The sequence below is a fragment of the Battus philenor genome, unplaced genomic scaffold, assembly GCF_028537555.1.
Source record: "Battus philenor isolate CCGP_79_NKW_IND1 unplaced genomic scaffold, ilBatPhil1.0.hap1 SCAF_19, whole genome shotgun sequence".
Taxonomy (NCBI): Eukaryota; Metazoa; Arthropoda; class Insecta; order Lepidoptera; family Papilionidae; genus Battus; species Battus philenor.
In genome coordinates this window covers 13,273,715-13,298,324 of record NW_027181681.1, presented here as the reverse complement: position 1 = coordinate 13,298,324, position 24,610 = coordinate 13,273,715, and the positions used below count along the sequence as shown (strand labels likewise).

The 24,610-nt window shown below is 34.2% G+C and overlaps 2 protein-coding genes across 2 annotated transcripts; one reads left to right on the top strand and one right to left on the bottom strand.

The window, feature by feature from the left end:
- The first annotated feature begins 185 nt into the window (after window positions 1-185).
- On the top strand, window positions 186-9,943 carry LOC137921325 (protein KRI1 homolog). Its single transcript, XM_068764025.1, has 11 exons — window positions 186-370; window positions 535-738; window positions 830-957; window positions 1,575-1,723; window positions 2,699-2,843; window positions 3,634-3,843; window positions 5,290-5,425; window positions 6,074-6,156; window positions 6,672-6,953; window positions 7,922-8,091; window positions 9,014-9,943. Exons 1-11 carry the CDS (start codon window positions 256-258, stop codon window positions 9,810-9,812), a joined length of 2,421 nt encoding a protein of 806 aa, XP_068620126.1. The 5' UTR covers window positions 186-255; the 3' UTR covers window positions 9,813-9,943.
- A 407-nt stretch (window positions 9,944-10,350) lies between these two features.
- LOC137921465 (uncharacterized) lies at window positions 10,351-20,856 on the bottom strand. The gene is made up of 4 exons (XM_068764235.1): window positions 20,758-20,856; window positions 17,075-17,884; window positions 12,204-12,434; window positions 10,351-11,363 (listed from the first exon to the last, which is right to left on the bottom strand). Exons 2-4 carry the CDS (start codon window positions 17,819-17,821, stop codon window positions 11,181-11,183), a joined length of 1,161 nt encoding a protein of 386 aa, XP_068620336.1. The 5' UTR covers window positions 17,822-17,884; window positions 20,758-20,856; the 3' UTR covers window positions 10,351-11,180.
- Between the last annotated feature and the right edge of the window lie 3,754 nt (window positions 20,857-24,610).

Below are 24,610 nucleotides of genomic sequence, written 5' to 3'. Positions count from 1 at the left end.
TTTTAAAGCTTCAATTTGTACTTTGAATCCTTTTTCTCTTGTAGTAAACTCTAAAAAAACAATTCACATTTACATTGTTATAAATAGTAATTTTATTATTTTGCTAAAAAGCTTAAGAAATCGATTTACATTGCTGTCACTTAGTTAGGCAGGACATCTCTAGTACATATTTATGTGACAGAACATGTGTAGTGTGTTTACGTATTTTTAAATAGGTTATTAAAATTGAAATTCTTAATGAGCTAAACCATTTTAATGGCTAAGAATAAGTTATTCGATGAGGAATCTGAGGAGGAAGTTGCTATTAAAACAGAAAATGAATACGCTAAAAAGTATGACGCTTGGCGCGAGAAAGAAGAACGGCATAAATGTAAGATCGTACTTTTGTTATTGGTTTCGCCTTGCATGTAGATTTCTTATGGTCTTGCCCTAGTGCCTGAGTTATTATTTGCCAAAATTATCATATTTTTGCGTTTTGTAATACGAAAATGTTATACTGAAAGTAAATTAATCAAATCTCTTTTATGTTTTTAGTAGAACAAAAATACGGATCAAAGAGTCTTGATTCTGATGCTTCGTCATCGTCAGACAGCGAGGATGAAAGTGATGAACCACTTGAAGTTTCTGAGGAAACTGAAGCGCAGTTTCTTAAAACCTTATCCCTGTTAAAGACAAAAGACCCGAGAATATATGACCCGAATTACAAATTCTTTGATGAGAAAGCAGAAAAAGAAAAAGGTATTGTAAAATAAATTAAACGATACATTCAATATTATGATCATATTATAGCTGTATTAACTTAATTTTGTAATATATTTGATTATTCCAGTAAAAGAAGAGAACACCAAGAAGGTGGTGTTCGCCGACAGTGATGAAGATGATGATGATGATGACGGCAACATATTCAGTATAGAGAAGAAAGCAGAGGTCAATGAGGAGAAGCAAGATGTAAAGAAAGTGAGTATTTTTCCAGCAACAGTCACTAAAACTACAGCCAAAAATGCTTTACACACACATTATTTTGCTGTGAATATTGATGTTTAATTCACCATATTTAGGTATGGCTATCAAAGTTATATGTATCACTGTGGGAACTTGACACTTTAAACTATATGCTATGCTTGCCACTAGACTAACATATGCATGCACAGATAATTGTTTCCATATAAAGATTCATGGTAAGCATGGAAATTAGCACAGAAAATCCTAACTGAGCGGCAGTTGGCTGTTGCCTATACAGTGCCCAATCTCTGGTTACATCAGCCTAGGCTAAACTTTTCTACCAGCAATGCAAGGCAAGACAAGTCCTATACCTTTGACAGCTTTGTCTGAGTAGTTGTAATATTCAAAAGCCAAAGATGGGCTACCTTCTCCCAGCAAAGAGCTCAAAGCTCTGATACAATACTTTGACATAATAGACCTTAATGAGGTATCTATATTAGCCGCAAAGCCTCCGGTCCATTGGACGCCTTTTTAGTATTTGCAGGGCATTTGGCCCTCCTCGCCATTCTTAAAGTGAAATTCTGTGTTGTCCAGTTGAGACATCTGATTGATACTAATTTTCTTTATTACAGGATGATAAATTAAAAGATTATCTCACCGGAAAAGTTGAGCATGTGGAAGAGGAGGTAGAGAAGGATTTAGCACCTTTGAAAGCCCTCTGGTCCGACCCAAAGATAAGCGAGGGAGAAGCCTTTCTTAGAGACTACATTTTGAATAAAAGGTTTGTACTTCAATCTTTATTCAATCAATTTATTTTGATTTGATGATTGATCAAGATAGATCAAGTCGGACTGGCATCCATATGCAGTCTGGTACAGGGTCGCTTTACTAACTCCCCCAGTGACTCCTACATCTGTTCCTTAAACGACAGAGCCCTATGTCTTTTAAATTTTAAAAAACCTTAAAATTGTTATGCCTCTCTATGTAACATAATTTTTATGTTAAAATGAAATTTAAATTCGTGTCAAGTCCAGTGTTGTATTGCCACCCTTAACAATCAAATTACCCCCTAGGGGCATAGGCCCAATATTGGGAGACAAGACCGAGGTGCACCCAATAATGAGCTATCCAATATTCAGTACAATACAGAACAAGAAGACAGGGTGAAAAGAGACATTGTCGTCTCCTTGATGGAAAACAGGGAACATTGTTATATCTTAAGATATTGTTACAGAGTTGTAAAGGAAGTTATTAATAAATATAAAAGTTTGTAATAAGTTTAGTAAAGCGAAACACTAGGAAAGGTTATAAAAAAATATGAAATAATTATAGGAACAAATTGTAACCAACTGTGATATCAAAGAATCTCGAGAAGAAAGAGAGGCTATGTGTGTAAGGACTGTGAATGAAAGAAAGAAACTGTAAGAAGGTTTGAAACAGGATAATGTGTGTGTAAAGTATGAGAGAAGAAGAAATGTAAATAAAAAGAATTATCCAAAAATTATTTTCAAAATACTTCCCCATCCCAACAATAAGAAAGAGGGAATGTGAAGATCCCAAAAAAGGGGGCCAAAAAAAAGGCGCGAATGTATACAATAAACTAATAAATATTTCCTTTTGATTTTGTTCAAAACAAGATTAACACATAAACAATGCAGTGCTATGGATACATTGATATGTCTCTACATATAATCCAAAGAAAATTAAGTGATTTAAATAATTATCGAATTAAGAACTAATTTGGGGAATTATTCAGATATTTAGATGAAGGCGATGCTGGTGAAGCTGAAGACAGGATACGTGATGACGCTGATCTGGAAGCTGACGAGGAAATTGTAGAGGAACAGGGCAAGTTCGAACGAGCCTACAATTTCCGCTTTGAGGAACCCGATGATGAATATGTGAGTAGTTTTTATTTACAAACATCTCGTTGATATATTTAACCTATTTGCATCATCAGCGTATATATACGCTCAATTTTCTTGGTCTACTATCACCGGAATATATACTATGATTGGTTATAGGTGTAAAAGATTTAAAAGTATGAAAGTAAAGCGCATTTGTTAGCAAATAAGTCTGAAGGTTTTACATTAACCGGTAATAAATATTGGATATCGACCTTTGGAAAGAGACAATCGGCTAATTTCGGCTTCGATGAGCACTATCTCTGTCCCACACTAGCTATGTGACGTTTTGTCAGTCGTTGTATTTCGTGTGACAGAGATAACACTCTATGAAGCCGATATTAGCCGATTGTCTCTTTCTCTGTTCCCACTAGATGGACCAACGATATTGTGAATGTCGTGGTAAGTAGTTGAATACAGGCAGCGCAGGACCAGTCATCATTGGGATTTTTGAGGAAGGCCTTATGGCCTTAAGGCCTATGCCTTGCAGTGGCCGTCAATCATACATAGGCCTCCCTGAAATACATCTACAGGTGATACACCATAATCGCCACACTTTGCAGGCGATTTGGCGATCGCGGTGTGGTAGTATGGTACGCAGAGGGCGCTGCTGTCTATCCTCTGGAAATTTGAGCAGTGGCAATCCTATATAATTAATGCAGCAGGAATCAAATTGTAAATTATGTAAGATTGTATCCCGGTACCACTTGTTTGATGTATATGACGTATTTTTCTCATTATAATGTTTTTAAGCAGTACTTTTTAAAATTTATTTAATGTTTGGCAGCTGAAACGTTTTCCAAGGACAATGAACTCCATAAGGCCGAAAGACGACCGACGGTCCCGAAAGCGTGCAGAGATCAGGGAGAGAAAGGAGGCAGAGAAGAGGAGTAAGATGGAGGAGATCGCGCGCCTGAAGGCACTCAAGCTCAAGGAGGTACAAGAGAAGATCGCGAAGCTTAGAGATGTCACCGGCAATCAGAACTTGGCGTTCAACGTAAGTATTTTGATTCTGTATTTCTGAAGTCTTTAGCTTAGTCAGTCCATCCAAGCACATTTAAGTGGATCTTTAGTTTCATGATCATTAAGTTAATGTTAAATAAGCTAGTTTAACCTTTAACTGAGGACGCGCGGTCTCACAGACCGCTTGCAGTTTGTAATTTTTGTGTTTACCCCTTTCCCCTTGCTCCCCGCGTTTAATGCTCTCAGTAGCTTTAGTTTTAGCGCCCAAACGTATGTTGAGATGATAGGTTGTGTCGGCAGACACAAATTAGCTGAGTTATTTTACTTTATACTTTAACCGCGGTCTGTCGGACCGCACGTCCACGTTTCCCGCGTAAATAGTGTAAACGGTGATTTGGTTTAATTTGATTGTTTTATGTTATTTTCATTCAAATTATCAATGAATATTGAACGAGAAGATGGCCTATGCTCATTTTATATCGCATTTTTGACTCGTGTGGTATAAATGCTCATGTACTACACAATGAGCATCAGAGCAAAAAAATAAAAAGAGGAGTATTCCTAAAAAAATAGCACGATCTTTAGTGATGATGTTCCGCATATGCAAAGACGAGCAATAAAACCAAATATACCAAACGAATTGAAAATGTCAATGAAGCGAGTTTTAGGGGCAGATATGCTCCTAGATGAACCCCCTAGCCAGGAGAGTGATTCATTAAAACTAAAAACATATCGTCTTTGTCCAACAAAACTAAAGAGAAAGTCCAATTACACTTGTATAAGTTGTAGGCAGGTCATATGTTTACAGTGTTCCAAACCCTTGTGCAAGGGCTGCCAATATTTTTAAACCATTGGACCAATGTCAAAAATTTTGTATTTTAATTTGAGAAGACTTTTATTCGTTTTTATATTAGGTTAAACCTTATATTTTTAGTTTTGATGGTTATTTTTTCTAAAAAGTTTAATTCATTCGAGTTTTTCGTCCTACAATTGATCTCTAGTAAATGTATGCCAAAAAGTGCCTTTAATTGTTGGTATGCTTTATTTTATTTACAAATAAAAAAAGATTGATTAAAAGCTTCGAAATTATTTAATTTTAATATACCTAAAAAACAATAAATACAATAGTGTACAAATAAAATTAATATTTACGGTCCGAGAGACCGCACGTCCATGGTAGTGTGACAAAAAAATGACGTCCATAGTTAAAGGTTAATGAACCATGCCTTAACAGAGTAACATCTCAGTATCGATATACATATTTAAAAGTCCGTGGGCGTTTATTCACGCCTGAGCTTAAGAACTGTTGCGGCCTGAAAGCGTGAATTCACGCCCGAGCCACTTTCTTCTAATTTTTTTTTTCGTAAGATTTCTCATTGGACGTCTATCAGCTGACAATGATGACGAAGTGCTTTGTAAAGGGACTTGGAGCGGAGGCATCTTGAGATATATATTTCGAACTATGTGTGTGTGTTTTCAGGATGAGGATATAGAAGGAGAGTTCGACCCCGAGGAACACGACAGGAGGATGAAGGCGATATTCGACGAGGAGTACTACGGGGAAGCTGATGACAAGAAGCCCGTGTTCCCTGACCTTGATGAGGAGTTGGAGATTGGTTAGTGCTTACCGTAGAAAAGAGCTATCATTTGAGAAGTTTCATACATACAGAGATTTTTTCGCGGTGCATGTAGGGGAAAAGTTTCACGACTACATTTTTAAGAAGTTTTTATTTCTAATCAACACTATATTCACCTTCGTTATTAATAACTATTTGCCATCTAGTATATAAGTTTTCAATGCCAAAATCAATCGATTCTTCTGTAAAATATGCCGACAGAAACGACATTATTTACTGGTTCCCCTAAAAAATATTAGGGGTAAACTTCATAAAGTTTTTAGTTTTTTTTTAAAAAAAAAACATTAATACGTCGTGTCGTTGTCGAGTCTTCTTTGTCAATGTCGTTTTTACCGCGCGGTGCCGCTTTTATACGCTTATGCGGTGAATCTACTAGCGCCATCTGTCGATGCCATTATACATTATTATGAAGCTATAATAGTTAGAACACAGCGGCGAGGATTAGGAAGGGGGTCATAAAATTATGCACGCCCTTAGCTTTCAAGAATTAGCGTGCCACCCAAATAATTTGCAAAAACAAGGCCTGATTAAACGATGTATGAGATTGACGTTTCTATTTATATAAGTACTTTATGCAATCTAATTATCAAAAAAGAAAAACTTTGCTAGAATAATAATGTTTCACAGAAAACTGGGAAAATTACGAAGAGCAATACAATGAAAACGTTCAGACTGAAGATGGACCGCACTGCGAGGACGACGATTTTAATGTGAGTTGTATACCAATCATTGTGACGATTTTAATGTGAGTTGTATTACAATCATTAAATTGACTTATTTTTTTAATTTTAGACGGTGATAGATAGATCTTGTTAAAGTCGTCCAAACACCACATCCAATCTTTTTTGCTATATTCCACTTTTAATTTTTTTTTCGCTTGCCTTTCGGTATGGCCAGTGTTTACTAGGTCTCTTAAGGTATTTCTCATCTTAAATCTTAGGTTCTTAAACCATTGAATCAGTCTGAGCCACTAACACTGGACCCCACCCCCGCAGTGTCCCACAAGTGGGAGTGAGTTGGAGCCTGATTTTCGCGTCTTGATGCCGGTTCTCATATACTATCGTTTCTTTACGCAAACCAAACTGTCCTCCTCCTTCGCCCTATAGTACTCCACTTGTTTCAGCAATCCACTTCCAATCTATTCTATTGGATATCAATTGGGCAGGCCTATGTCCAGGATTGAATGTCTTAGCTGCTAGTAATTAATTATATATTAAATATTCAGATGGACGCAGATTATGATCCAAAAAAAGCCAGAGAAAATCTTCTGGAGGAGCTCAAGCGTAACATGGGAAAGAAGAGGAGAAACAGAAAGAAAAAGTCCAAGCTCGCCGACCTACTTGCAGAGGAGAAGCCGAAATTCATACCTGAAGAACAGAAGACGTATGCAGAGTTCATGGAGGAATATTACAAGATGGACTGTGAGGACATCATCGGTGGAGATCTGCCCACAAGGTTTAAGTACAGGGAGGTTGTGCCAAACGACTATGGACTTTCTATTGAAGAGGTAAGAGACATTCACGATAAATTGTTGTAAAAGTTTTGGACCCTGAAGGCATGATCTCTTTCATCACTGACTGCAGTAATAGAATTGGTATCTGAGATGTGGTCTCTTACGACCTTAGAGACACTTAGAGATCGAACCAGAAATGAGGAGATTCACGTGTCTCGAAGAATTGCTCGTTTAAAGTGGCAGTGGGCGGGGCACATTGCTCGTGGAGTCGGTGGCCGTTGGCTCTCGAGTGGTGACCAGGACCTGGCGTGGGTAAAACACCAACTAGTTGAACAGAAGACATAGCTAAAAGTCGCTGAATGTTGGCAGCGCAAGATCAGTCAACATGGGCTATCTTTGATAGGAGAAAGAGGAGAAGAAGACTGCAGTAAGATTTATATAAATAGTTATAATGATTACAAGGTTCAGCAGTTAGAACAGATAACGGTGTCGCATAAATTGGCATTATGTCGAAACACAATTTATGTGATGCACAGTTTGTAATAGAAGTAAAAAAGTCATGTGTAAACACATCTTTAGATTTCTTAACTATTACTCATGCTAACTAATCCCTTTCGAAAGAAGTTAAAAATAAATATAAGTCATCTGTAAACTCATTTTTATATTTCTTTACATCAATTAATATCTTCCAATAGAATTAAAAAAATTATCATGTGTAAACGCATCTTTAAATTTATTTACTATTTTCACGCAAACTAGTCTTTAATAATATAAGTAAGAAAATTATCATGTTTAAACACATTTTTTACCATTCCTGCTAACTTATCTTCCAATAGGAGTATAAAATTAGTCATGTGTATACGCATCTTTATAATCCTTAACTATTATTCACACCACATAAAATGTTTCTCACTCTTACAAAAGTAGGTTTGAATGGGTATAGATTTTAGTTTAAGATTGCAGGGAGAACTATTTATTGTAAACAAAGTATTTATTAATAAGTAAGTTAATTTTTTTGTAAGATTCTTCTAGCAGACGACAAAGAATTAACCCAATGGGTGCCGCTAAAGAAAATTGTTAAATTCCGCCCGCCCAATGTGGAGAAAGGAGAGATAAAAACATACGCATTGAAGGCTGCCGACGCACAGCTGAAGAAGAAGATCTTACCCAGCCTCTTCAAGGAGTTACCTCAGTAAGTACACATAACCTCGATATCCTTAAGGCTTTGAATAGGGAACCGTGTAGACAAATAGTACAGGTTGGTATTAATTTGTTCATATAAAATTTTTTATGAAAAAAATTCTTGAATTTAAAAGAGTTAATTAATTATAAAAGTTAATGTTGATTAATTATTTTTAATAATTAATTAGAAATGAAATGTTAATCGTTTTTAAATATATCTAGTTTTTTTAGAAAAAAAAAATAATTTAAAATATTTTGTTATAAGATTTTTATTAATTAAATTTTTGTTAAAAAATATTTAATATTTTAAGGGATATAGCTTTAAAATAAAATATTATAATATAGATAAGATTATTATCTTAAAATTTTTGAATTTATATTGTTAATAAATTATAATTTTTTATAAATAATTTACATCATAAATAGTTTAATTTTTTTTTATTCTAACCATAAATTAGTGGTCAAAATAAGCCAAAGGTAGAGAACTCTGAATAGAGATGGAGTAGACTGATCTTATTTCAAGTGACCCATTTGAAACAAAATTTTAAGGAAATAATCTCACTAAAAACATGAAATACAAAATTATCGTATTTCTAATGGAATATAAAATATGGTTTAAGAGAATCAATAGAGGGCGCATATGATAGAAAAGATCACCCATAAGGTGATGACTTTGGTTGGTAGACGGTGGATGCTGGTCATTTACAACCTATTTGAAATCTATTTGCGAGAGATGATAATACTCATACTCAAGTTCGATTAAAAGTTATCGATGGTAGTATTAAACTTGTTATACTTTCTACAAGAAACAGAAGCAGCAAACTTTTAACATATCATGTTAGTGTAATTCTTAAAATTTGTAATTTTATTCACCGGAAATGTATCATGATTGCAAAATAAAAATCTGATAATAATTTAATTATATTAAACAGGGAACCAGAACTAGTAGTGCCAGCTGAAGAGAATAAAAAGAAAAGAAAAAAGAAAAAGAAAGCAAAATCAAATGGTGAGACTGATGCACATGATGGTGATGTCCATGATAATAACATAACTGAAGACACAAAAGAAGACAATAATGTAGCAAATACAGAAGTAAAGAGTAAGAATAAAAAGAAGAAATCAAAAGTAATTGCAGAAATAGCAAACAATGACCAAGAAACGGAAGTAGTTGATGAGACAAAGACAGTGAATGTAGATAAAAATAATAAGAAAAAAATACAAGATGTGAAAGAAAAAGTACATATAGATCAAGAAGATAAAACCGATGATGTAATTGTAGAAAGGAAAAAGAAGAAACAAAAAATACAAAATGATGATACAGTACAAAGTAAAGAAGAAAATGTAGAATTAGGTGAACCAATTGTTACAGTAAACGACAAAAATAAGAAACATGGAAATGACATTACTGTACAAAATGTAATTATCATTAAAGAGCAAACTGATCCAAGTGTACAAAGTGCTAAAACAAAGAAAGAAAAGAAAGAAGTAGGAGAACAAAGGCAAGGAAAAGCAATGAAAAGAAAATTAGATGCTACACATGAAGTAACCGCAACATCTCCAAACTCCAAGAAAAGTAAAAACAAAAATAAAAACAAGAAGAAGAAGAAATTGAAGCTGATAGTGAACAGCAAGTCGAACAATCCATTGAGCAAGCTGTCAGACGAGAGATTGAAGGCATTCGGGTTGAATCCGAAGAAATACAGAGGTTTCTTGAAATACAAGAAGTTTTAATATATGCTTGTAAATAAAAGATGTTTATTTTTATCTTGTAATGACAATATACAATATTAAAACATGAAAAAATTACGTTTATTTATTAGCATTATCCAAAAACACACTTTGAGATCTAATTTTACTAAGTAAAAGATATTTGCCTGTTTCGAATATACAGGATGATTAGTTATCAGTTTAAGAGCTTTAAATGGGTGAATGCATGGTACACCCTGTCATTGAGAAACAATAAACGTAGTCATATTATACTAAAAAAAGCGTTTTCAAAATTAGTATTGCTACATATTAAATTAACTATTATTTACTATCTGTTCCTGCAGACTGTGTTGCCAGAAGTTATTGACCTATTGCATTACAAAAGAAAAATAAATTATTGAAACATGTAAAAAGTGTTAATTTTAAATCTTTATGTTGACAAATGAGCTATACACCCACTGATTAAAGCATTTAAATATATTATCAGTCATTCTCTATAAAAAGATCTAAAAAATAACAATATTCATTTTAAATATTTTTATTCTAAATTATTACTGGATGCAGAAATAATAATACGTATTTATTGAACGATCACATTTATTGAGTCAAAATTTATAAAAATTAATTTATTTCATAATTATTTTTTTTCCAAGAAACCAGACAAAGATTTGTTGATATATTATCAGAGATAATTGATCTCTGTTACAAATGCATAAAGTTCATATTTGCGTAACGATAATCTCTTAGAAAATTGCGAAGCGAGAGCCACAAACAGACGTTGGAGGTTAGCTCGCATACTAGGGTGACAACAATGAAACAAAACTATATTCGTCCACCGTGTTACTTGATATAGATGAAAATTATTTAAAAATCTGTAATTTTAGAAAAATAAACATTATCATTACATTAAAAAATAATAATAATGTATTTTTTCGAATCTAGTATACCCATATAACACAGCGGTCGTTTGTTAAGGTATTATATATGAATTTATAAACAAAGTAGGAATATCACTGAGATGTATATTTTGGTCACCCTAAAACAAAATGAAACGCAACTCTGATTTGTTCTCTCGCTCGTCGCGTTTTCGACACAGATAAATTTGGTTGGTACTCCTGACAGACATTTATTTTACACAGACTATAAATGCTTTAAATGTCAAATTAAAGAAAAAAAAATATAAAAAGGTTATAAACTAGATTAAAAATATGATTAAAATACTGTCCCCAAAAATAAAATTGCCTAAGAATCAATAAGGAATTTTGAGTTCAAAATGTCACAAAATATTTGACATGATGTCTTAGTGTTTAGAAGGAAAAAGTTCATTGGGCACATTTGGTGAATGAGGTAATTAAATTATTAAATAATGTAAAGTGACGGGAGATCTAGCAGCTAAATGACGCCCCAATCGATACAGTCCTCCACGATGCCATGGAAACGCTCGGTGAAGAGCTTGTTCGGCTTCATCATGAAATTACTGACATCGGCTGACTCATCCATCTTCGGCACTGCGTCTGTGTCGACGGTGACCGCTGGTAACACCATCACACCTATCAGCACCGCGTGCGGCATTATCTGAAACGCACCATCCATATAAATCCATGTGAGACCCGTCTAATGGCGACGTGTGACAGCCGTGGTACCATCATAGTTCCTATGACTCATGGAGTTTCCGCCGAAGCGATCAAAGAACTCTGCGACCGTCCAATACGGTGAAATACTATAATATATTTAATGTAATATAATAAAAATTATAAATTTATTTATATACTATTAAACTATAATAAATATGTAATTTTTTGTGTACGGGTCTCGGAAATTCTAGCCGAGTATTATCTCGAACTTACTAGAACCTTATCCATAATATAAATAAGTGTACTCACCATGACGACAGTTCAGTGTTGTTTTTCTAGTTATAAGATTAAGATCTACGATCAGTGATATAAAATGACTATTTGGTAAGTTATTTGGACAGTAATTTATTGAGTGATTTAGAAGCGTAGTTTGGACTAAGCGAAAGTATAATTTGTGTTAAATTAGGGTGACCATCTGATTTGTGAATAAAGGTGAACTAATAAAGGTAAACTCCTTGTGAACCAGTGGTGTTTCATTTCGAATCAGAACCCACAGTACGTAACAGTAATAATTTTAATTTTTTCGTGAATAATGTTTAAAAAATATTTATTGGAAAAATAACCACTAATATTTTAGATAGTCACCACATATAATCCTAGACGGGTAAAGAATATAAATAAATGTATAATTATTTCATTTTTTATTCACGTAATATTACACTACAACAATCACAGCATGTTATGTGCATGTGTAAGAGAGAGAGTGAGGGGATATTGTAAAAGAGCCAGAGCTATACAGCTAGGGATTATACTAGTAAAGATAAACAAAGTTAGTTCTCACCTCCACCAACTCCTTGTCAAAAGTTTTGCGTGGGTAAATGTCATCTATATCGAGGCCCAATCTATCCAGCGCCAATGCAAGCTGGTCGTGGTAGTAATCCACGAGGTCGTAGAAATATCTGGCGCGAAACTCCTGATCCGAGCCGACGGTGATGAAGTATATGAGGTCGCTGACAGGGCACCCGGCGTGCACGAGCTGGTAGTCTACCGCGCGCACCTGCAGCCCGACATCCTGGAACAGAAAAATAACAGTTATTATAACACCTGCAATCAGTTCCACTGAACCTTTATAAAAAAAACGGGAGATAACCTCGAATGCTTCTATCCCTTACCCATAGTCCACTATCTATACTTCACATAATACGTATATACATGGACGATTCCGCGTGAACCTTCACGCTATTAAGATAAAATTAAAGAATAAAAATAAATAAAATGTACCTAGCCACCTTAGAGTAAGAAGATGATGGAAGAAAGGCGCGGAAAGAAAGAAAGTATAAAAGAGCAAAACGAAAGATATTGTGAAGGACGAAAGTAAAGAATGAAAGATATTGTGACGCGTGAAAGCGAGTGATAAATAAAGAAAAGACTGAAAAAAAATTATTGAACAATAAAGTCCCTAATCCCAAAAAGTTAGGGGAACGAGAAGCCCCCAATGGCGGGGGCCAAAAAAAAACCTTCACGCCAAAACTCGCCCGCCAAAACTTCAAGTCTAATATTAAAAAATAGGTGTGTAAAGATAAATAACCCTTTAAACATTTTTATTCTATATTCGTAATTATAAAACGGAAATAATAAATTATTATAACAAAAAAATTAAATCGACTTTAAGTGAAAATTAAATCAATAAGTACAAAACGTATAAAAATACAAATAAAAATCGATTTTGCAACGATTAATCGATATTTGAAAACAAGCGCGCAATATTATGTCCACCCGGACGGGATTGTTTTCAAAGATTAGTATACATAAGCTGTGTCAAAATTGACATTATAAAAAAAATTAGTGATCCGTGCTACAACAAAAAAATCATGCAAATATGTGTATATATTATCAGCGAACCGCGTTATTTTAAAATGGCGTTAAAAAGACTGTGTTAAAACAGAGTTATGCTTTCAAGTATTTAATGGAATCAGGCGTTACTCCGCGGAAGTCCATCCTAAGTAAAAATGCTTTCAGGTAAAGGTTGCGTTACATTTTGGACGCTGGGCGCAAATGATGGCAGGTCATTGTGCCAATTTTATGGTCAGCTAAGTGACGCACGAATGCGTTGACCCACTTGAGACTAAATCACGACGCTTATTGATGATAGATTGACCAACCGCGTAGTTGACTATTTTTCTTCATTAATTTTGAATTTGCAAGGTGAAGACTTACATAAAAGCATGAAGGTGGTTACTGAAATAAATTACATTTACTGCATGTTTTTTGCAAATTTTCCTCTTCATTCATACATATGAAAAAACCTTCAAAATGTGGCACTGCTTCACCTTTCGCTATTATGTGAAACCACTCTATAGCCTGTTGAAGGATTTAGGTGCTTTTAGAAGCAACCATCAGCTCTTTATTGGGACAGTACGGTAAGTACAGTCGGTGAACGTGAACTTCACTGCATAGCAGGGAGGCATCTTCAAACATACAAGGGTCGTCAGCCCCGAGAACGGTAATAAACATCTTTCTCTGCAACGCGATAGTCCCGGCGCGAATACGATTAATCAATGCAGTATAGTCAAATCTTTTAATTTTTTATAATTTTATTTATTTTTAAATCTTGTTAGTTAAATGATTTACTTGTTAAGACAAATCAAACCCAACGTGACTATTATAAAGGGTCACCATTAAATTATTTAACCATATGTGTGGAGAAAAGACAATCTAAAAATAATCTAGCCCGGCGTTTCTCTATGCCTCTCTATGCCCACTTTCCAAAGATCAATGTGCAGTATTTTTCGCCGGGTACTGTACGTTATAGGAAACGTTTCATATGTTCTCTCTCCAATACGTCACCCAATGGCGTGTTTCCGACAGAGATATTAATAAATCCAATGTGCATGCAGCATGTCCTTATCCGAAGAGCAATATGATATACTTATACTTGCAATTTGCAATTTCGTACCGATAAGATGTTAATCGAATCCATTATCTTTGCTATAAGTTTATATTTATATCGCCTAGTCGTGCATAAAGTTCAAATGATACAAAAACAAACTACCCTATGTATTTACATTAGTTGATTTATCTATAAAGTCAACACGTGTCGAAAGAAAACTACATGCATTCTTTAAATCTCTTCGTCGACATTAGATATAATGTTTAGTTTTTTATTGCATTCACCAGGTGGCGCTGGAGACATAGTCACTATCGCAAAAGGTCGACAGTCCTGGCTATTGTCAAAAGTATGTAATAGATTCAGACGTTACCTCGCGAAAGTCCATCCTAACTAAGAAAGAGATATATAGCTACTTCCGCTATGCAGCAGTAGTCATGCAATGAAATGGACTCGGTGTTTGGCACTGGTTGGTGTAACATTACTCCTGAGGATGCCCCGTGGAGGGGTGAAATACGTGTTGAGTGATTTAACGGTGATAGTTGTGTTTCGCATTGTTTACCGCACGCGGATTTATCAGCGAACTGGCCTGCGGTGCACTTCATTGCACGACTACTGCTGCATAGCGGAAGTAGCTATTGTCAAAAGTGTTACCAAAATTTAATAACATATTATATATACACCAAAATTAAAGTACTTGTATAAAAATAGTCGATAAACACTAGAGTATGTCTTCAAAAATTCAATATATCCTTCATATGTCAAGGTGTATGTGTTTATACATATATATGTAAGTATTCTTATATGTATGTATGTGTGTATAGTAATGTTAGTTTGTATGTACAAATATTTGTATATATGTATGTATTTGTATGTGTGTACACCCTAAACTGCCCTCTTATTCATGTTTCTCATCTTCATTCAAAGGTTATCTGGTAGAGATCGCCTCGAGCGATAAGACCGTCTCACAATACGCAGAGTTTATTGTTTTCTTTTTCTCTATTTATTGTCTTTGGTGTACTAAAAAGATTCCACCAACACTTCCACCTTTTTATTTAATTAATTAATTTATTTATTTAATATTCTTTATTGTACACGATAAGATACATAATATACAGATACAATAAAATACAGAAAAGTACAATGGGCGGTCTTATCACTCAAGGCAATCTCTTACAGACAACCATAGTTAGGAAAAGATAATAATACTTATAAAGGGTAGTTCACGTGTACAAAAAAAAATACATATTCACAAACAAATAAACATAAATATACATAAACATACATAGACATACATACTTAAACATACATACATACGTATATAACATATATACTTATAATAAATAGCCTTTAATTATTATAATGTTATTATATACGTTTATATAAATGGAGTCCAAATATTAGCATGAATCTTAGAGAAAGATATTATGATTATATTACTACGAGGATTGCCCAATCAACCAGTAGTACGTCAAACATTAATTCCTAGTGCTGTCTCGCTCGAACAGTACTCCCACTCAGACTTTTGCGTGCTCACTCACCCACGAGTTGTACTACGCAAAATGTTTAGACATAGCGGCAAAATAAAGAAGCCAAATGAAGCCTCATTCTCCATCTGAGTATCTAATGCAGGTTCGGAGACCCGAATGCTTTAGTTTAGTATAGTTCACAGGTCCTTCCGTTCCGTGAAGTCATTTCCGGTGAACCGATAAAAGCCTTAGGGCTAACAGCAGAAAAAAAACAATACAACCAAGCGAAGAAAAGAATAAAGAAGCGTAGGAACAACCCAGAAGAGAATCAAGAACCAAATCAACTAGCAACGTTGAATAGTGTTTCATATACATTCAGCGAACTTTTAGTCAACGACCTATCTCCTACATTTGGTAACCTGCCAACGTTTCAACAATCACAAACGGAGAATATCACCGAAAAGAACGACAAGCAACGATCTTTAACAAGTCTAGGTCGACTTGTCAGCAATCTCAGTGCAATCATGCTCGCTACCATTCTGGAGAAAACATATGAAGTTATGGTTCATGCAGATTCAATGACATCCTTATAAGGTGTTTGTTTCTAAAAGGCTACGTAATATATTCAACACGAAATGTATACGTCGGGAATCGAATATGGGATGCAAGGTCCAAGTCGCTGTTTATAACCAAAAGTCGATACTGTAACATATCACAAACATGTTTTATATTTGTTTTTTATTTCATATATTATGTTACGTAAAAAAAATCATACGAAATAACTAGGAATTGCTAAAATGTATTAGCACTATCCATAATCAGATAATACATGAACTTCCTTGTGATAAGTTGTTTTAATCACTGTTGTCACGCTTGCAATCGTTAAGAGTTGACTTTTTGAATTCTTCTCCTTCTTTCTCTTCTTTTCAGCCGATGAACGCTCACTGTAAAGCACAGGCCTTCCGTAAAGATCGCCACGAGGACAGGTCTTCCGTTGCCCGCATCCAGCGATTTCCCCTTTAACTATGTCATCGGTCTACCTAGTGGGGGGTCCATCCACGCCACGTTTACCGGCTAGTGGTCGCCACCTTCCGTCCAGAACCTTTCGGCCCAACGGTCTTCGGTTGCACGAACGATGTGTCTCACCCACAGCCACTTCTGACATATATATCAGTTTTTGCGACAACTGTTACAAAGTTATAGAAGATCCTAGCTACTATTTTTATTTTTTAATAAATTATTCAGGTATGTTCCAATTTCAATCTAAGTGTTTAAATATAAAAATCGAATAAAAAGATCGTAATTTCAGTTAAAAAGCAAGTTAGTTTGTATATATTTAAAAAGTGAGAGACCAACCTCTTTTTTGAAGAACAGGTTACTGAGGCGGTAGTCCCCGTGTGCCAACACCACCTTGTCTATGGGCTTGTTGTAACTGCTCACGAATTTCTGGTCGTACACTAGCTTCCGCACGCGCTGAGCGTATTCGGGGTCCAGCGCTGCCACGGCCCCTTCCACCATCTGACACCAGAGATCCTTCATCGAGTCGTCCTCCTCTTGGGAACCCATGCGGTAACCCATTCCCTTCGTGATCCTGTTGAACTCCTCGGGTTGTTCCAGCTCGAAGGCAAAGGAGAGCGCGTGGAACCTTGCTAGTGTCTCCACCGCGGCGGTTGCGTGCGTCCAGTCCATGGACTTTAAGCGGTCGTAGGAGACAAAACCGCGTGCAGTGAGGTCCTCAGTAATGATTGTCTCTTTTCCGTATTCAGAGTTGCAGCCGTAGAACTTTGGAAACACGAATCGGTGGTCAACTGCAAGACCTTTGCTCCTCTGGATGCTGTCGTATACCTTCACGAGCTTGTTGTATACGAACTGCTCGTTGGAGTACATCCAGTCGGCATTAATTTTAGAGCGCATTGAGGTGCCGAAGGACGCCACCTTGGCGAAGAGATGGAGGTCATCAGGCATCTGTGGGGTGACTCGGATCTTGAAGAGCGCGGACGTGTACCCGGCGCCGAGGCTGTCGAACCTCTCGATCTTGACGTCGGGCTCTTGGCGCATTGCGCAGACTACCTCCTGCACCAGCTCGCCCAGCGCGTCCGCCATGCCTGCAGTCCTAACCGTCACTGGCTCGTACCGCTCCGTTTCACGCCGTTCAGCGCTCGTTATCTGTACATATCCAAGTCAATTTAATTACATATAAACCATTATACAATATAATTCATAATATGTAACTGCATTCATAGAAACACACAAACAGGTACTAATGTGAGCTAAACGTAATAATTATTCCATAATTACATATAAACATTTCAAAGTTACAAATATATAAGTGTCGAAATTTTGTAAATTAATAATTAGTATTTATGTAGAATTAAAGATATATAATATCTGGATCAGTATTTTTTGACCTTTTTCATCGGCCCCACCATAACCTTTTCAAAATTCTTACTCCCTCTTATGTAACATATATATGTTTATATTAAAGCGAAAGGGTTCAACTCGTGTCGAATCTAAGTGAACAAATAATGGTTCTGTTATGTCTCTCTTCGTACATAACATTACAAATTTTCACATAAAAAAAAAAAACAAGAAAAGTGATCGCACGTAAGAGGAGACATTTGGCTTACGACTTAAGACAACAAAAGAGTTCTTAATTTGAAAATGTTTCCTTTGGCGCATAATCTTAAAGACCGTGTGCCTAAAAACACTAAAATACAATAAATGATCTATTATGGATGCGATGAATTAAAAATATGGTTTCTAAATACTATAGGAGCCGCGAAAGAAATCGATGGCAGGCAATTGTTCAAATATTCTGTTAAAATAACTTCATATTCGTAATATAGGAAAGTGTAACCCAAACATCGTCCAATAATGGGGCCCATACAGGGTGGCTTTCATGTGGCATACGGGCATATAGCAGGAAGACTGTCGCATAATAAACTTTAAAAGGTTCCCACAAGAGATTTGGCTAGTCAATGATAATTAAGAAGTTCTTATTCATTCATATTAATTTAATTTATTTATAAAAATAAATGTACAAGAGCTCTAAACACTTCCAAAAATATTCTTACATTTTTGGAAGTGTTTGAACTTGTAGTCGTAGAAATTCATTGCATTATTAAAAAAAATACACTTTAATATTAAGGTATTATCAACATTCGTCAATTCAAATGAGTTTTAAAGTATTGCTTGAGAAAGTTAAAAGAAAAAACGAGCTATATACTCATTACCAGTGCAAACAGCAAATTCACTTTTTGTGGAAATAGAAAAAAATGGCGGGTAATTTATACAAAAACTTTCAAATTAATCTCTCTTTTATTTTGTTATCTTGACATCAATAAGGAATGTACTCCATGCAACATGTTAAAATAAGTTGAATTTTAAATAACCGCAACTGATTTACTGGTATATATAAACGATAATACAAAAATAGATTATTAATGGTCAACAATAAAATAAATATTTAGAAAAATGAAATTGGTTACAAGTAATTTATTTAAAACGTTTTCATTTTCTTAATTATTTTTAATCTACATTAACATTTCTAAATAGCGATATTTTTATTTAATTGTATAAGCAATATTCGCTAAATGTTTAAGTTTAAATGAAAATTTATAATGGCTACATCTGTTTTGTTTTAGCAAGAATATATTTTAATTTGTTGACTAGTTAAAACTTTTTTGATCAGTGGTTACTTTGATATGATATTTACATTCCTTCACTTGGCGCGTATTTACCCAAATATTCGGGAAGATTCGATTATCTGTGATATTCTTGGGTCCTCTATCATGATGTTATTAGGTGAGACCGTAGGGTTAAACTTTATGGTTTTGAAGAGAAGTGGGTAATTGTAAACATTTAGGTCTATATATGATGTCAGTATATAAATTAAAAATAAAAAATACCAGAAAATGTATAAAATATAATAGGTAATATGTAGTATAAATTTTGGATTTATTTAAGTCCTGTTAGTTTTGAAATAAAATCATGTGTGATTTGTTAAAACATCAAAATGCAAATACGGATGACGTAACAAAATAAATAAAGTTTTATAAACAGTCACAATAATTTTCCCGCTCTTTCCTACGCCATTCTGAAATAAGCAGCAAACGCTATTATCTTTTTTTTTTAAACGAGCAAACGCGTGAAAGATTAACGTGACGTATTTTTTAATCTTTAAAATCGATATTTAAAGCGTGTAAAACTATTTATACGCTAAACAATGCGGTTACTTTATCTTATCCGTGCATTATCTGGTAGTTTGTGAAATTCCGTTTCGTAGTCATGGCGACAGATTCAATTTATTGTTTTTTTTTAAGACTTTTGTTCTTAACAGGCGTCCGTGACCGCGCGTTCAAGCTTATAACCTTTATGTTATATAGAAATATTTTATGCAACGTTACAATTACTCATATAGCTCAAACTACCGTACGTAGGTTTAAAGCTTATTAGCGGATGCCACATATTTACCGTATTTTTGTTTAAAAACGCAATAGATTTCAAATCCTGTATGAAATTAATGTATTCATTCACGGTTTACAAGTAATTATTAATATATCAGCCATTAAACACACATAGGCTTTCCTCAAAGACATCCATCAGATTTTTATTCTGTATAAAAAATATATAAACTAAATTTTAAGTCTTTAACCCTTACACTATCAGAGATGTCGAGATGAGTATATAGGAAAAAATCTTGTATATACGAGTATATAGATGCGCTACGTTCAAAAGAATAAATATTATTAATAGATTTTAATAGTTTTTGAATATTTGAATTCCGATACTTAATAATAAAATAATATATATTCTTTTATTTACAGATAACAGATTATAAATTAATAATTTAAAACCAAAATTAAATTATTTTTATTTCATAATACAACAGTTTTTTTTTTATTTACCTTCTGCGCTAGACAAACGATTTTGTTACGGCAAAGTATCAATCACTATAGGAATATCAAACTTACTTTAAAATTAATAATCTGTGTAAATAATATGAACAAAATTATGTTTAACTAGTGTAAAGTACTGACATTTATCGCAAGTCGTCTTCGACCGGCTCCGCACTGGCACTGGATAGGCTTTGGCACTCGACTGATCGCAGCAGCGCGTTCTCAGAGATTCATGTTTCTTCAATTTACCCTCATTCATATTTACATTATTCCTCAACACACAATTGGGTTTCAGTTCGGAAATAATCTGTGACAACCAATAATTAAAAGTAATAAAAAAGCTATTCAAACTATTTTTTTTATTTGTCTCGCCAGATGTCAAATGAATGTGACATTTACATCGTCGTCGCAGTTTCCCCCCATATACACCTACTGGAAGGCATTCCTCAAATATATAATAGCCAAGCTTGGAACGCGATATGGCGATTGCAGTGTGGTATTATGGTACACAGAGGACGCTGCTGCTTATCTTTTATAAATATATGACTAGTGGAAATCCCATATAATCAATGCATAAAGTGTGAATTAAATAAAATCTTCATCACTGCTTACACTATTTCTATATCATACATCCTAAATCTATTTAATTGTTGATTACTCAAATTATGTGTATTCTAAAATATATATTTTTATATTTAGTCAATACCAGTAAAGAGTTTTTGATTTCTGAACTGACGTATCTTTTTATTTTAGAACGATTTTGCCTTTGACAGTTTCGTATTAATTTACACGGACGTCTGTTTATAACTTTTATGAATATTATCTTCTGCTATTTGATGACGTTTTATCATTAATTTAAGCCATATAAAAAAATATAGATAAATGTTAATTGAAAATACAACGATCGATATTTTTATCTTTATGTATATTGTGTAGTTTAGGCGGGAAATTCAAGACAGCTTTAGAACTATGACATAAAAAATACTAGTGAATACAGTTTTGACAACCATGTCATTTGAATAGTAATTTTTTAATTTATTTATATTTATTTTTTATCTATGTAATTATCATTTATTATTTTGTTATAATCTACATATAAATTTTAATCACAAGTTTTTTTTCTCTCTTTTAGTATCTGTAATATTTTATTTTAATATTAAACAAATTTAAACTATCGGCGAGAACACGTAATTAGTGCTAAGAATTTTTTACTTTTAACATTATTTAATTAAAAATTATAATTTTTATAAGATTTTATAACTTATCATTTTTTTTTAAATATATATCATTTCCTATAACACAAAATCGTTATCAATTGGGATTTAAAACCACAGATGGTATAGAAGTGACAAGGCCGCGATATGTTTGATAAGCAGATTACCTAATTATAGGTCATTGAACCGTTTGAAGTTTATTTCATAATACAAAGAAGCGATTTGGACAAAAAGAAAAGAATTGCACACAACAAATATATTATAGGTTCTTTTAATTGACAATCCTCTACAAATCATCAAATCACATTATAAAACCTGGCGAAGGCATTCTACTTGAATTTTATGTCATTACTAAAACAATTTGATAGAAAAACCACGAAAAAATCAAAAAGATCAAATTCACAGAGTTTACAATAAACTAGGAAGTGTGTACGAGACTTAGTATGTAAAGCAATTCATTCCCATATTTTATAATTACTTAAAAATTCTTCACTTCTTTTATTACACGATAATGTACATATGAACGGAATACATAACATACATAGAGGAATGTATAACAAGCTATATTTATATATGTATTCCATTTAGATTTTTTAATATTCTTTTACACGTGACTTAAGGAAGTGATTTATAATAGCGCCATCTATTTTTGTAGGGAGAAAATAACTGAGATTGTGATTAATTTCATATTTACATAGAGCATACAGGAACTATACTGACGTAATTGAATTAAAAGAGCATTCAAATTTAAATAAAACTGTGAATAAATTTGATAATACTGATTAATATAATATAAGTAATTTAAAAAAATATGAATTTATTTAAAATCATATTATTACTTTTGAAATAATTTATCTTGTTATATTTATAACATTCTTATTTTTTAATAAATATAGCTAATATATTAACTCCTCTTCTGCCTTTGCACAGACATCTCACGTATACACTCATGTATATAAATTCAATGTATATCTTTATGTGTTTTAATGTACTCGTAGCCTTACTTTGAATAAGAAAAGGACCAATATCTAGCCACTTCCGCACATGCAGTGGTAGTCGTGCAACAAAGTGCACCGCCCGCCAGCCCGCTGATAAATGCGTATGCGGCAAACAATGCGAATCACACAACTGCCACCGCCAAATCACTCAACACGTGTTTCACCCCTCCACGGGACAATACTTTGAATGTTGCCGTGCAACATGATTTTTGAGTCTCCTACTGTCCCTACGGTACAGACCTTGTCTGGTGTAAATAGCAACAGAACTATATCGCCATCTATCAATTTTACATGTATTATTTATATCACTGTTTCTAATATGCATTTCTGTATTTTTATTAATAAATAAATAATAATTATTATATGAACCCATATACTGTACTTTTAACCTGTGATTGTTAATTAAATATTAAGTTAAATTATTTTATAAAAGAAATATAAGTATTTAGCGACTATGTTTATTCCTAACACTAATTGTAATAATGTAAATAAAATGTATTACGTAAATATATATCATAAAAATCTGTAAAATGTAATGTAATATTGTATTGAGGCAAGAAAGACGGTGTATAGAAGGTTTGCAAATGCGGGAAGATAGAACAAGCGAAGGAAGGCATAAAAGATATTGTAAAGGAAGAAAGGAATATGTAATTTTTTTTTACTCGAAAAGCTTATTTACCCGAAATGTAACGTCATTGCCCCCGAGAGGTCTCCAAAAATGGGAGCCAATTAAAAAAAAAACTTTGACACCTCAGCGACCTCTCGGGAGTAGTACAAGAGGTCGCTGGTTATGTTATAGTAACATTAATATCACTTAATTCGTTACAAATACATTTATGAATAAGTATATGAATAGGCAGTGTATCTTGCAAACAGAGATACTACCTCGTGGTTCAACTGTCAAGTCAATATTAAAACTATACTGTGGTACTTGAAGAGGTTAAAAAATAAATAAAATAATCAGTGGCAAAAAGCTCAGGCGGATGGGCTGCACAAGATTGAATTCACAAAACACTATTATAGTCCTCGCGGAAGTGGTATGGTTTTGGTTGAAGTTGACGCTGTTAGGCCGGGGGCTTTTACAGCTTCATCGGAACTGAGTTCACGGGGTGGAAGGGTCAGTGGACTTAAAAATAAAACATAAGCTGGACAGGCGCGTTCCAGTTGTACGATGACGTTTAAGCGTAGTGAACCGCTCTACCCGAGTAGAGCTGTGTAGTGTTGATGTTGTGTATGCTGCTTGTGACGGCGACATGGACCACAGGCGAGCCAAGAATGGATCCGGATCCAACTTCAACTCGATCACGCTGTTCGCGGTTACGGAGCGAGCGGTAGAACGGGTGTTGTGGTGTGGTGAGTAGTGTTTAGTTCTATTGTGGGTATCGCGATGTACTGTGCGGAATGTCGCAGGTGAAGTGGTCGCTGGTGCTGTGTAGATAGCGCATGCAGTGTTGCGAATATCTGCAGCGGTTGTAATGTGGTGCGTGTTCGGTGGGAACCCTGTGATGGGTGCGAGGGGTAAGTCTTTGAGACGTCTCTTGACCTCGCGAAAGTGGTGATCTCCGCACGATGTATAAATGGTGAGACAAGGAAAGAAAAGAAGAAGAAAGGAAATAATTGATCACAAGCAATTTAGATTTTTGAATAATTCGAATTTTAAAAGAATCGAACTTAACAGTTCTTTTTTGAAATTTCAATATTAATCACAGAGGCTTCTCTTTTCCGTATTGAAAGTAATAAATTTTCACGTAAAATGCTTTCAACCAGTTTTTCCGGAGTCCA

Excerpts from the sequence above, each read along its gene's own strand:
- LOC137921325 (XM_068764025.1), top strand. The coding sequence starts at position 256 with ATGGCTAAGAATAAGTTATTCGATGAGGAATCTGAGGAGGAAGTTGCT. Across the intron at positions 739-829 it reads GAAAGCAGAAAAAGAAAAAG|TAAAAGAAGAGAACACCAAG; the intron begins GTATTGTAAAAT and ends TGATTATTCCAG. Across the intron at positions 5,426-6,073 it reads TGATGAGGAGTTGGAGATTG|AAAACTGGGAAAATTACGAA; the intron begins GTTAGTGCTTAC and ends AATGTTTCACAG.
- LOC137921465 (XM_068764235.1), bottom strand. The coding sequence starts at position 17,821 with ATGGCGGACGCGCTGGGCGAGCTGGTGCAGGAGGTAGTCTGCGCAATG. Across the intron at positions 12,435-17,074 it reads ACCTGTTCTTCAAAAAAGAG|GATGTCGGGCTGCAGGTGCG; the intron begins GTTGGTCTCTCA and ends TTTCTGTTCCAG. Across the intron at positions 11,364-12,203 it reads TTGACAAGGAGTTGGTGGAG|ATAATGCCGCACGCGGTGCT; the intron begins GTGAGAACTAAC and ends GGTGCGTTTCAG.